Genomic DNA, 13,752 nt, shown 5'->3' on the forward strand with positions numbered 1-13,752 from the left:
CCAATATCTTTCTGTCCTATGACAGTCTGTCTGTTATGTCAGCCCGCAATATTGGGGTGGGGGGAGGGACTCCCCATGAGGTGTGTCACACAAAATGCACGCGTGGCCCGGACAGTCTGGATCATTTGTTTCCTGTTCAGGTTGACCTCTCGGAGACAACTTGCACTTAAGCCCTCCTTTGTGGCCAGTCCTGTCAGGTAAGCCTGGCACATAGGAGGTGACTGGCCGCTCGCCCCTTTGGACCACTTGGCATTGTATTTCATGTTACTTCTCTAGAATTGATGCCGTGGAGGTGGGGTGGTGGGATGATCTAGGGTGTACCCACCACTGCTGAGGCAAATGCCTCACTCTTCTTGCATTGGGTTCCTCTGGAGAAGCGGGTGTCAGCATTCCACTGCTTTGCTGCGCTACTCGGCCTATCAGCGAGGCATGCATCCAGAAGAGTTGCTTTGCCTCCCATTCTGTAGAGGTGACTTCATCTATGGGTTATGTGTATGCATTTGTTGTTATTTTGTTGTAGTGGCTTAATAATCCAGTTGAGAGACAAGATATTTATTGTCACATGCTGTGCTTTGTGCTGCTGTTTTAGCTACTAAATTTGGAAAAATAAATCATACTTTCCAGGAAACCCTGACTATATGTTGCTGCTTTTTTGTCATGTTGTATATCCGTAAGCTATAGTTTAAAAAATTCTCTGGACATCTGTACCCTACAAATCCTGAGAGTACAGTTAACAACTGGCAATGACAAATCGCTCGGGGGTCGTGCACCCCCCACCCATGTCCCACCACTGTTTTTCTCACGGAGAAGTCGTGCATCACCCCCATGCCCACCCCTGTTTATCTCACTCGGGGGTCGTGCATCACCCCATGCCCCACCCCTGTTTATCTCACTCGGGGGTCATGCATCACCCCATGCCCCACCCCTGTTTATCTTACTCGGGGGTCGTGCATCACCCCATGCCCCACCCCTGTTTATCTCACTCAGAGGTTGTGCATCACCCCCATGCCCCACCCCTGTTTATCTCACTCAGAGGTTGTGCATCACCCCATGCCCCACCCCTGTTTATCTCACTCAGAGGTTGTGCATCACCTCCATGCCCCACCCCTGTTTCTCTCACTCAGAGGTTGTGCATCACCCCCATGCCCCACCCCTGTTTATCTCACTCAGAGGTTGTGCATCACCCCCGTGCCCCACCCCTGTTTATCTCACTCAGAGGTTGTGCATCACCCCCATGCCCCACCCCTGTTTATCTCACTCAGAGGTTGTGCATCACCCCCATGCCCCACCCCTGTTTCTCTCACTCAGAGGTTGTGCATCACCTCCATGCCCCCACCCCTGTTTATCTCACTCAGAGGTTGTGCATCACCCCTATGCCCCCACCCCTGTTTATCTCACTCAGAGGTTGTGCATCACTTCCATGCCCCCACCCCTGTTTATCTCACTCAGAGGTTGTGCATCACCCCTATGCCCCCACCCCTGTTTATCTCACTCAGAGGTTGTGCATCACCTCCATGCCCCCACCCCTGTTTATCTCACTCAGAGGTTGTGCATCTCCCCTATGCCCCCACCCCTGTTTCTCTCACTCAGAGGTTGTGCATCACCCCTATGCCCCCACCCCTGTTTATCTCACTCAGAGGTTGTGCATTCCCCCATGCCCCACCCCTGTTTATCTCACTCAGAGGTTGTGCATCATCCCCATGCCCCACCCCTGTTTATCTCACTCAGAGGTTGTGCATCACCCCCATGCCCCACCCCTGTTTCTCTCACTCAGAGGTTGTGCATCACCTCCATGCCCCCACCCCTGTTTATCTCACTCAGAGGTTGTGCATCACCCCTATGCCCCCACCCGTTTATCTCACTCAGAGGTTGTGCATCACCTCCATGCCCCCACCCCTGTTTATCTCACTCAGAGGTTGTGCATCACCCCTATGCCCCCACCCCTGTTTATCTCACTCAGAGGTTGTGCATCACCCCTATGCCCCCACCCGTTTATCTCACTCAGAGGATGTGCATCACCTCCATGCCCCCACCCCTGTTTATCTAACTCAGAGGTTGTGCATCACCCCTGTGCCCCCACCCCTGTTTCTCTCACTCAGAGGTTGTGCATCACCCCTATGCCCCCACCCCTGTTTATCTCACTCAGAGGTTGTGCATCACCTCCATGCCCCCACCCCTGTTTATCTCACTCAGAGGTTGTGCATCACCCCTATGCCCCCACCCCTGTTTCTCTCACTCAGAGGTTGGGCATCACCCCTATGCCCCCACCCCTGTTTATCTCACTCAGAGGTTGTGCATTCCCCCCCATGCCCCACCCCTGTTTATCTCACTCAGAGGTTGTGCATCACCCCTATGCCCCCACCCCTGTTTCTCTCACTCAGAGGTTGTGCATCACCCCTATGCCCCCACCCCTGTTTATCTCACTCAGAGGTTGTGCATTCCCCCCCATGCCCCACCCCTGTTTATCTCACTCAGAGGTTGTGCATCACCCCTATGCCCCCACCCCTGTTTCTCTCACTCAGAGGTTGTGCATCACCCCCATGCCCCACCCCTGTTTCTCTCACTCAGAGGTTGTGCATAACCTCCACGCCCCACCCTGTTTATCACACTCAGGGGTAGTGCATCACCACCATGTCCCACCCCTGTTTATCTTACTCGGGGGTCGTGCATCACCCCATGCCCCACCCATGTTTATCTTACTCGGGGGTCGTGCATCACCCCCGTGCCCCACCCCTGTTTATCTCATGCAGAGGTTGTGCATCACCTCCATGCCCCCACCCCTGTTTCTCTCACTCAGAGGTTGTGCATCACCCCTATGCCCCACCCCTGATTATCTCACTCAGAGGTTGTGCATCAGCCCCATGTCCCATCCCTGTTCATCTCACTCAGTGGTCGTGCATAACCTCCACGCCCCACCCTGTTTATCACACTCAGGGGTAGTGCATCACCACCATGTCCCACCCCTGTTTATCTCACTCCGGTCGTGCATCAGCCCCATGGCCCACCCTGGTTTATCACACTCGGGGGTAGTACATCACCAACATGTCCCACCTCTGTTTATCTCACTCAGAGGTTGTGCATCACCCCCATGCCCCACCCCTGTTTATCTCACTCAGAGGTTGTGCATCACCCCCATGCCCCACCCCTGTTTATCTCACTCAGAGGTTGTGCATCACCCCATGCCCCACCCCTGTTTATCTCACTCAGAGGTTGTGCATCACCCCCATGCCCCACCCCTGTTTCTCTCACTCAGAGGTTGTGCATCACCCCCATGCCCCACCCCTGTTTCTCTCACTCAGAGGTTGTGCATCACCCCCATGCCCCACCCGTTTCTCTCACTCAGAGGTTGTGCATCACCCCCATGCCCCACCCCTGTTTATCTCACTCAGAGGTTGTGCATCACCCCCATGCCCCACCCCTGTTTATCTCACTCAGAGGTTGTGCATCCCCCCCATGCCCCACCCCTCTTTATCTCACTCAGAGGTTGTGCATCACCCCCATGCCCCACCCCTGTTTATCTCACTCAGAGGTTGTGCATCACCCCATGCCCCACCCCTGTTTATCTCACTCAGAGGTTGTGCATCCCCCCATGCCCCACCCCTGTTTATCTCACTCAGAGGTTGTGCATCACCCCATGCCCCACCCCTGTTTCTCTCACTCAGAGGTTGTGCATTCCCCCATGTCCCACCCCTGTTTATCTCACTCAGAGGTTGTGCATCACCCCTATGCCCCACCCCTGTTTATCTCACTCAGAGGTTGTGCATTCCCCCATGCCCCACCCCTGTTTATCCCACTCAGAGGTTGTGCATCACCCCATGCCCCACCCCTGTTTATCTCACTCAGAGGTTGTGCATTCCCCCATGTTTATCTCACATCCCCACTATGTCCCAGCCCTGCTTATCGACTTGATGTAGCAGAGGCCCGGCAACGCAGCGAAGACTGTGACATCACACACGATCTAACAAGGCCAAAAAGAGAAGCAGGGTCTCACCGGCCACCTACCGCAGCACCACAAACTGACACTCTGGCTGGCACATACAATAAACTGCACAATAAAATAATGAATGGTTCTTGGAATTCGATTAGGGAAGCTTGGAAATCTCCATACGCGCCAGGGCTTCCATGGGACTTAAAAGTAGCATTCTCTGCCAAGAGGGGGAGATGGGTATTTTGGAAAATGGAAACGTGTTCCAACTATGTTTTATAACTCTGGTATTAATAAGGCGACAATTAATTTAGTAAAGTGCGTTAAGTATGAAGTGAGGCAAATGAAATTGCAAAGTGCACTAACTGAAGCTTTGGAAACTTTACAAGCATAAAGTGTACATAGCGGAAACATCCATAAAAAAAGCTATTTGTGCTAATTGAAGCTTATGGGAAACTGTGACAGCAGTGTGAAATATTGCAAATGTCAAATTGTGCTGACTTGAGTTGATAGTTCTTAAGTCAACAGACTCATTTGGTGTTCAATGCTCTTTTCTTCTTTTTAACAAACCAATGAACACTCTTCCTGTTCTAAGTCTCCAAATTGTTCGTCCTTTTTGCTGCTTTTTAATGAAAGGTTCAGGTTGGCCACGTATTTCAATGCCAGAGGGGCAATGTGTACGCACCTGGAGTGTTCTGGAATTTTCCAGGTCTGCATACTGTGGTCATACCACAGTGTGCATGCACCGGGCCATCTCCAAACTCTAACATGTGGCAAGTGGTGCATTATGGGAAATTGTTTGGTGCGTTGTTAACATAGTACATAGCTTTCACGACAAGCGAGCCTCACCTTGAAGGGTCCAACTCTTGTTTGAACCACATTGATTTCTGTATTGAAAAAAATTAAATGCAGTTTTGCGTGTAGTACCGTCCAACATGTGTATCAGTACCCATGAGGACAAGAGGCCCCACCAAGACTTTGGATAACAGAACCCCTCTGTGAAAGCAGCATTTGTATGACGATGTGTGTTGTCAGTTGAGAGCTCGTACATAACACTTCACACTTCCAGAACTAACAATTTGTAAGTTGCTGAGGGAGATTCCGTCTCCGTCTTGAGTCTCATATGTTTACATACGTCACCGTGGTTTCAGACTCCCTTCTTTTACCGATATCATATAAGGCGAGGGGTGCAGGAGGGGGCAAGTGTGCACTCAGAGGGGTTGAGCATCAGGCTATGTTTTCTTAAGGTACTGCTTTCTGGTTGAAAAAAGGGCCCAAAATGGCTTAGCAAGAACGATACAAAATGGCGGCTAACGGCAAGACAGTTACCCACTTGTGTGATGCACTTAAGACATGGTAGGTGTACAATAATTGCTTTCTTTCAAACGTAGGGCTCATTTGAAGCACTGCTGAGGGCAGCCGCTACTCTAAGTGCATTCTAGAAGCTACCTCGGGTGACAACAGTGGAGGAGCAAAAGGGGGCGTCCTTTAGCTAAAAATACATTCCACCCACCCCACTGTAAGCGCATCACATTGGTGCTTCACCAGTGGGTGGGTACGTTCATAGCCAACGCCCTTACCTTCCAGATCTGCTCTTCGCTAAGCGAGGTCAGCTGGTCGCTCTTGAGGACCTCCCGCAGAAGGCGATACGGGAGCACCAGGAACTCCTCGGGGTGGCCCTTCAGCAGCTCGGACAGGTGCTTCACCAAAAAGGTCACCACTGCCGATTCCAAGTACGTGAGGTTGAAAAGGTCCGCCAGTTTGTACAGGTCCAAATAATTAAAGCTATTGAGTTCCTGCAAAATGGAAAGAAAATGAATCGGTTAAAGAAAAATGTGTAGAGAATTCAGCAACAAAGGCATCATTATTGCGGCTGCAAACAGCAGTTGTTTTAAATATTAAAGAAGATGGGAGCTGTTTTCTCTTGTTCGAAATCCCAATAGATAACCACTGCATATAAAAAGTTATGATAAACACAAAATCTGTCTATACAAAACAAGAGCACGTGGAATTGAGCGGTCAAACTTGAATGGAAAGGGTAAACGCAGCCCCTTCTCTGAACTGCTTGTTGTATACAGTGAGTGAGATGACGCAATAAGACGTGTGCTCCAGATAGAGAGGAGGGAGCAGAAACGCCATGGGTAGGCCCGAGCCATTTGGTCTGGCTAAATCTTAAGAGCCAAACACGAGCCGAACTGCTTAAAGAATGGCAATGCAAATCTTGGACTGGAATATGCTGTACCTCACAGATGCGACATCCCCCACAGCACAAAACCCATACCCGGCGTCCTGCCAGGCAAACTCTCACAATACAAAAATCATACCTGACATTTTGCCTCCCCCTCAACACAAAGCCGACACCTGCCATCCTGAGGGCCCCATGAACCCAAAACACAGGCCTGGCATCCCACTTTCCCAGGACATAAAACTCATACCGGACCTCCTGCCTCTAGCTCCAGACAACCTTTAACCAATCAGTATTCAGTCATTTGTATCCAAGTGTAGCCATAGCGGGCTCACCGTAAAATGGGGGTTCCAAATGCATACATGCAGAGGCCTGGCACCTTCTCGGCCGGTGCCCACCGTGGTCCCACATCCTGGGTAGCCAAGCAGCCTGTGTGTGCAAGCAGCAAGTGCTACAGTCTCAGAAGGCTGCATACATGGCACGGAGGTGGCACCTAAGCAGCCTTTCTCCATGGGCTGCTTGCTCACCTGCTGCTCTGCTAACCCTCCTAGATCCCATGCCCTATTCCCTCATAGGCCTCATGGCCAATTCCATGCCCTATTCTTCTTCCTGCCTCCGATTTCTGACCTTGGTCTCTCTGACTCTCTGACCAATCCTTTCATGTTAGAGCGCCGGGAGACTGCCCCTGGCTGGTAGCAGTGCCCGCGGTATAGGTCAACATAACATGTTGCTGAACGGCCTTCGTGCTCCGATTCCTCTTGCACTGCGTTTTCGAGGCTTGGTTTTGAATGGTATTTATCCCAGAAGGTCCTCACACCTGCGGAAATGCTATGGGATTATGCTGATTTACAAAAAAAAAACACCCCGTTCATGTTCCATTGACCATCAGCACTGTAACGTATACATGGCCTGCATCAAACAGCAATTCACTTTAAATCACCTCATTCAGTCGAGCGTCTTCAAATTGTGTTCGCCCGCGAATCTGTCTCTTAATTCTCTCATTCTGGTCCAAACACCCACTGTTTCATTCCTAGTTTAGTCTTGCCCCAACTGCCGCGTGCGCAGTCTGGGCCCGACCTTCCTGAGCAATGCTCAGCCTAGAACTGCCCACTCCTGCTAGATTATAAACAAGGCTCACTGTTTTATGGCATTTAGGTTTTCAACATCTCCGTCCGTATTTATTTTTTGTTCTTTTAAGCTGTATTTATACACATTACTTTTTTTTTTGCTGCGTAGAAAAAAAAGACACGACTAGAATTTTTCCACATGCATTCAAATTAAAAAATGAATGGTCTTTAATGCAATAATAATGCAATGTACAGAGCTGGTTCATTTACACCAAGCCACAAACCATGTTCACCTTAAACAATTGCCCCACTTTTGATGCTGACTGGAGAAGCATCTCTGCGGCCATTTAAAGGTTTCGAAATGGAAAGAAATTAACTGAAAAGGTCTCTGCGCTTTGTTACTTTCCACAGACTTTGGACTCAAATGCCTGCTTGACAAGCTCAAGAGACCTTCATTTAAGTTGTTTTCCCTCATTTTTTTTACAAATAAATACTCAAAGGAAACAGAGTGATTTCCGTCTATATGTGTGTGCAAAAACCCCAATAAAAACGGACAACTGGTATCCTTAATTGTAAATCTGTCCCTCGCACTACCTGATTTAGAGGCTCACCGACCCCATTGCTTAATTCTCAGTGAGCTCCTGATCCTCTCCTGCCTGCTTTCCACTGCACTCCCGGTGTGGCTGAGCCCTATTGGGCATTGGGAGTGTAATTGCCCCTGCTAGTTGGCTAATCCCTGACACAATGCAGTCCCTCACAGTAGCCGTAGCAGGTTTTGGTGCTGGGGTGGATAATAGGGTGCCAGGAGGAGGCTGGGGGGGGGGGCGTGCTGGGAACCGGGGAAGGCGGCCAGTACCCACCCCCGCTGACCCACCCCTGGCTCCGCCACAGGTCCCTCGGAAGGACTTTGGCTACTTGGCTACTTTTCCGCCCTACCTGGATATGAATAGGCCAAAGCAGTAGCAGCAGATAGAGATGGGTACAGAGAAGCTCCTTCTCACCCAATACACCTAAGGGGGGGAAGCAGAGCAATAGAGCCGAGTCCCCCCTCCCTGCTGGGACGGGGGCTTGTGTGCATAGAGGGATAGATGATGCCTGCACCACAGCAGCATAGCTTTTATTTGATCTCAGGAGTTCAGTCTCACCTAATTCTAGTAGCTAAGAATCATCTGCCAACATGCACACTGCCTGATTAGGAGGATGGTTGTAATGGAAAAAACATGCTATTTTAAATACTTCACATGCTTGAAATACAAATTATCTAAATTATGTTTTGGGAATGCATGGGACATTTACTGCATAGGGTACATAGAAAGAATATTATGGGGGAAATGAGCAATATTTACCCTCTGGGGTAATGGATAGTAGATTAATGGTGTGCCCCAGTCCTGGATCACCGGAGCGGGCCACCGCAGATGTCGGATCCCCCGACATAGACCTTTGGGCTGCGTTCACGCAGCAGACACTCAACAGGGGGCACCCTGCATGCTCCAGATCACCGGAGCGGGACACAGTGACTGGGGGCACTCAGCACACTGCAGCCACGGCTCTGGGGGCACCCAGGCCGGAGTTGCTCCAATAGCCATGGTCACACGGCCAAGACATTCAGGTGGGGCAGTGTTGCCCAGCAGGGGCACCGTCCTGATGCAGGGCCACACCATAGGGCCTGCTGCATGCAGCGTGGCACCAGCATGGTGCTCTTAATAAAACGCCAGAGTCAGTTCTCTGTTCGACTGACGAGCTGGAAGCAGCTCGTCTCTTTTATTGGGTTGTCACATGGTTACCACCATGTGACCAGTCCACACATCCTGGGAGCTACCAAGCTCCCAGGAGGGGGTGACATGCAACAATAACTGCTGCAAATAAAAAGTTGCGATAAACACAAAATCGGTCTATCCAAAACAAGAGCACAGGAGCATAGCTCAGGGGCAACGTGCTTGCCTTGGAAGCAAGACGACACGGAGCAACACAGGTTCGCTCCCTTGGTATAACTTAGAAACCTCTGGGTATTAAGCGCGTAATAAATAACCTATCATAACAATCATAATGCAGCGATTTTTATGTACCCTGTGGAATAAATAGCCATTGCGGCCCCAGATCATAACATTGTATTTTAAAAATAGGAGGTAACATTACATGTTTTCACCATTACCAACATGCTGAGTAGGAGGACCAGAGTGGGCTACTAGTGGAGACCAAGATACATAGGTTGGATTTCGAGCAGGCAGTGGAAACACTCGCCCTGTTCCATTGCCCGCATAACTTTTGCAGGCAGTAGAATTTAAAAGTCTCAAAATCTCGCGACCATAGCAGAGCTTTTATGGACGAATGCTCTGTCCAAGGCCCGGATTACTGCACATTTGTATCAGTGCTAAAATGTGGGCAAATGTACTTCACACCAGTTTTGCTGCTGGTGTATTTCACAAAGAAGCAAACAGTTGTTCATTCACTCCATAGTACCTAAAGATTTTCACAAGACAATGAAATGGTTTAGCCATTTGATTTCTGGCAGTGCAACAGGGTATTGAGCAAATAGGGCTCTTTCCAAATGTAGCGTGGACTCAATTACATTCCATTTTGAGGCAAGACGCCAACACCAAAGCTGTTGACCTTATGTGGGGATCACACTCTTTTTTTCCACGCAGTTGCTGAGAACATCCCGGCTATTCGATTGAATGGGTAAATCCAGCTCCCATTGAATCGATTGGGCGGAGCAAACCTACTTGTGAAGAGGGCGTGTACCAGATGGAGAGACAGATGTAGGAACCTCTGTGTGTCATGGACATGGATGTAATAAGTGAGGGGTATGGGAGGGGGAAGATGGGCTTATAAGTTAATGTTCAAAGACAATTAAATTAAGCAGGCCTTGAAAATAGACTTTCCTTCACTGGGGTGAACACATTTGGTTTAACTATGTCTATGCTTATTATAATAGTCTTAGTACCATAACTAGCAGACTTTTTAAGCCGTCAAATGTATTTAATAGATATACAACCAATATTTATTTAACCTTGTGCACAGGATGAGCAAGGCACAGGTGTATCTAAGTGCTGGACAAGGTAAACATACTGTGACAAATCCCCCAATGTCGTCACCTATCGCTTAGGGGGAGCCCCTTCCCATGAGGCCAGGGGGGTGAGGGAACTACCCAATAGTCCCCTTGGTGGTGGTATTCAGCGGGTGGATCTCACGGGCAGGGAAGCCCCTATGGGATTAGTGATGACCTGGGGAGAACATGGTATCTCCATGGCCCACCAAATCCTGACACTCCTTCCTACCCCCCATTCACCAATAATACTTTCGCTAGTCCTATATGCTTTTGTCATGCCACCAACATAGGAAGTACTGGGACGAGGAAGAGTGTGGAATCCTTGAGGAGCACCCAAGTACTGAGACGAAGGAGAGACCAACTGACTCACTGGAAGATCTAAAGATCAGTGGGATGAGGAAGTCATGTGGAAGCATAGAGAGCACTAGTGAGAACATGAATGAACAGTCTAGTTGCTCTTAAAAGCTGATTGGGCAAAACCCAGTTAAAATATAGCAGGAAATCAGGAAAGGTTGTAGAGGCCCTCCCTGGACGAACCGTGAGCGCGGGGAACGCTCGGCAGAGAACTAGAGCAGCTACCGAACAGCTTACCGGGCAGGCGGAAAGGCTCTTACCTGGTCCAATGCAGAAGGACCACCTGGTGAAGCAGAGCAGCAAACGTCCAGGCAATCCAAGCCAGAGGACGGCGCGGTTGCAAGACAGTGATGAGGATGCTGAGGATCTGCAAGTGCTGTGGAGACGCCGCAGCACGCCGGGAGAGCCAAGAAGCCTAGAGAGGCCTAAAACAGAGGGTGGAGAACACTGAGACCGACCGGGCCAAGACAGTAGAGACTCTAAAGGTACAAGGGCTACCGGGCTGTTGGACGGGGTACCAGAGGGCCCTGGCAGATGCTGGAACTTCAATACTGATGCACAAGGGAAGACGCTGAGGGAAGAGCTGAGACCCCTAACAAACAAGAACTGCATCACAGAGGGGAGAGAATCCCACGGTTCTGGGACCCACAACCTCTTATGAAGATCAATCCAAACCATCTTCATAGTCACAGTACCTGGCAGGATAGTGAACCAGGTCTACACTGCCAAGCGAGAAGAATCCCATGGGCTTGGGACCCGCAACCTCTTATGAAAATCAAGCCAAACCATCTTCATAGTCACAGTACCCGGCAGCAGTGTGAACCAGGTCTTACGCTCCAAGTCAAGAGAAATACACAGGTCTACGTCCCACACCCATAAGATTGGGAACTCATGCAAATTGGTAATTTCGAAAGTGCAAAGCAAGCCAGAGGAAGGGCTTGGGAGGAAGGGAGACATTTCGCTCAGCCCTTGTGAAATGGAAAAGAAGGAGACCTCGGGAGGATAAAAAATAAATCCTTGTATCTTCACCAAAGATTTTGTATAGTTAAACTAATCAAAAGAAGGCCCTCAGAAGGAAGTAATTCCCCGGGCACTGTGAGGGCTTGAAGAACCAAATACTTGGAGGAGGGAGACATCCTCCAGGAACCCGATGGTGTTTAAGTTGGAACTTTTACAAAACCACAAACTGGAACTTTGTTTCCTAAGAAAGGAACCGAGACCTGGTGAAGGGAGTGATTCTCACAGGCAAAATATCCCCCACATTTGAAACTGCAGCTCATTGTCCAGAAGAAGGGAGCCATTCTTCTGAGCCAAGAAGATCCACAGCCCTTTTCTTTTTAGTTACAAGTCTGAGGGATAGAAGTGGGCATTTTGACACAACGTGGACACTCTTTATTTACTTGGACATTCTGACTGTCTCCTTAGTTCCTTATTAGAGGCTGGTAACCCCATTTTACAGTTAGGGAAAGCTAGGTTTCCTCTTTATTTTTGTTTAAATAAAAGTCTTTGCCAATCACCATGCCACCATTGCATCAGACTCGTACTTCTGAACCCTTACAATACATAAATGATCGTAAGAACAATTCCATCGCCTGAAAACATATATAAGTATAAAAACAAAGAAGAGGCAAGAAGCTGAAAACAATAACAGATACCGCATCTTGGCCATCCATAAAAATTCATTTAAAAACAGAATTCCACAGCATAGCTTTCAAGGAGTTTCGAAATTTGAGATAATCTGTGATTTTATGCATGTTGCGAGGGAGATAATTTCAGCAGGCGACAGGAGCACCAGAAAAGGATATTTTCATTGCAGAAACACATCTTAATTAAGGGACTTTGAAAATGAACAGAATCTCGTCTGGCAAGGCCTCTGAAACCTCTGGATATCTTCAGTTTATTCATCAGGTAAGAGGGTGAATTTATATGAATTTATATGAACTTCTTTATGGGTGATACCAATTAACCAAAACAAAATCCGAGTGTTTGAGAGTGACCAGTCAAGGAAAATTAAAACCGGGGTAATGAGAACAAATTTCCTGGCACCAGAGATCAGTCGAGCAGCAGCATGAAACGCAGCCCTCAATGGTGCCAGGGAGGATAGAGGGAGACCAATCAGAATAGAGTTTTCAAAGTCAATACGAGACAGGACCAAAGAATACACTAGTACCCTAAAAGGCACATGAGACACAAAAGGTCTCACAGTTCTCAAAGCAAGTAGCTGGAAGTTAGCAGATTTGACATTCATGTTTGCATGTCGGAAGAAAGACAGACTGGAGTCTAACATAAACCCCGGTGATTTGGCTCAATTTGAAAAATTAATTTAGGCAAGGAGGATGGAGAGTTGGAGCAAGAAAATAAAAATAACCTGGTTTTATTCGTTTTCAACATCGGGAAATGGGAAGCCATCAACGCTTCTATGTCCAGGAGCCAATTACGAAGCTGCCCCAAGTCACTACGGAAGAGACCTTGAGATAAAATTGTGTATCATTGGCATACAGACGCATGTGTTTCTCTATTAAGAAGGGCAATGGTTCCATGTATATTATAAAGATGGGCGTTACTATGGAGCCTTGATAACCTGAAAAGGGACTGGAAAATATTCAGACCGGACTTGGCACATACCTATCATTTGCTCTCTTGACTTTAAAAAAGACCGGTACCAGGCCAAAACTACAACTTTGAACCCCATTCAATGTGAAAAAATCTTCAAAAGAACCTCATGATCAATTGTGTCGAATGCAGTTTATAGATCAATTAAAACTTAAACAAAAGGAGACTACATCATCCAGAACTCTAAAAAACATCATCAAGGATCTGCAGTGTTGCCGCCTCAGTACTACATCTTGGTCGAAACGCTGACTAAAAATGAGCTATCAGGTTTTGGTTAGTTACCCATTTATTTAATTGATCATTGACCACTGTGGTGTATTTTGATGAGTTGACTGAACTCCCCATCCTGACATGTGTGGAAAGAAAACCTCCAAGTACCGGGCTTGTCCAACTGGTACCTTATGTGCCTCCCAGAGAATGGATAAGGGGGGATCCAGCAACCTTGTAGTCTGCCCAGAGATGCTGTAAATTAGCCCCAGAGGCAGGCCTCTATAAAAATGCAATGGAGGAATTCAACATTCAGAGAGCATTGCCAGAAATGTAACAGGCATCCAAGGAA

At 48.4% G+C, this 13,752-nt stretch overlaps 1 protein-coding gene across 1 annotated transcript in view; it reads right to left on the bottom strand.

Moving 5' to 3' along the window:
- Positions 1 to 13,752, bottom strand: part of KLHL32 (kelch like family member 32) — a 2,034,348-nt gene that overhangs the window by 719,705 nt on the left and 1,300,891 nt on the right. Inside the window, exon 6 of the mRNA XM_069606414.1 lies at positions 5,506 to 5,721. Coding sequence (XP_069462515.1) covers positions 5,506 to 5,721 — 216 coding nt within the window. The remainder of the gene's footprint in view (positions 1 to 5,505; positions 5,722 to 13,752) is intronic.

Source organism: Ambystoma mexicanum, chromosome 4p (assembly GCF_040938575.1).
Source record: "Ambystoma mexicanum isolate Mex_15411 chromosome 4p, UKY_AmexF1_1, whole genome shotgun sequence".
Lineage (NCBI taxonomy): Eukaryota > Metazoa > Chordata > Amphibia > Caudata > Ambystomatidae > Ambystoma > Ambystoma mexicanum.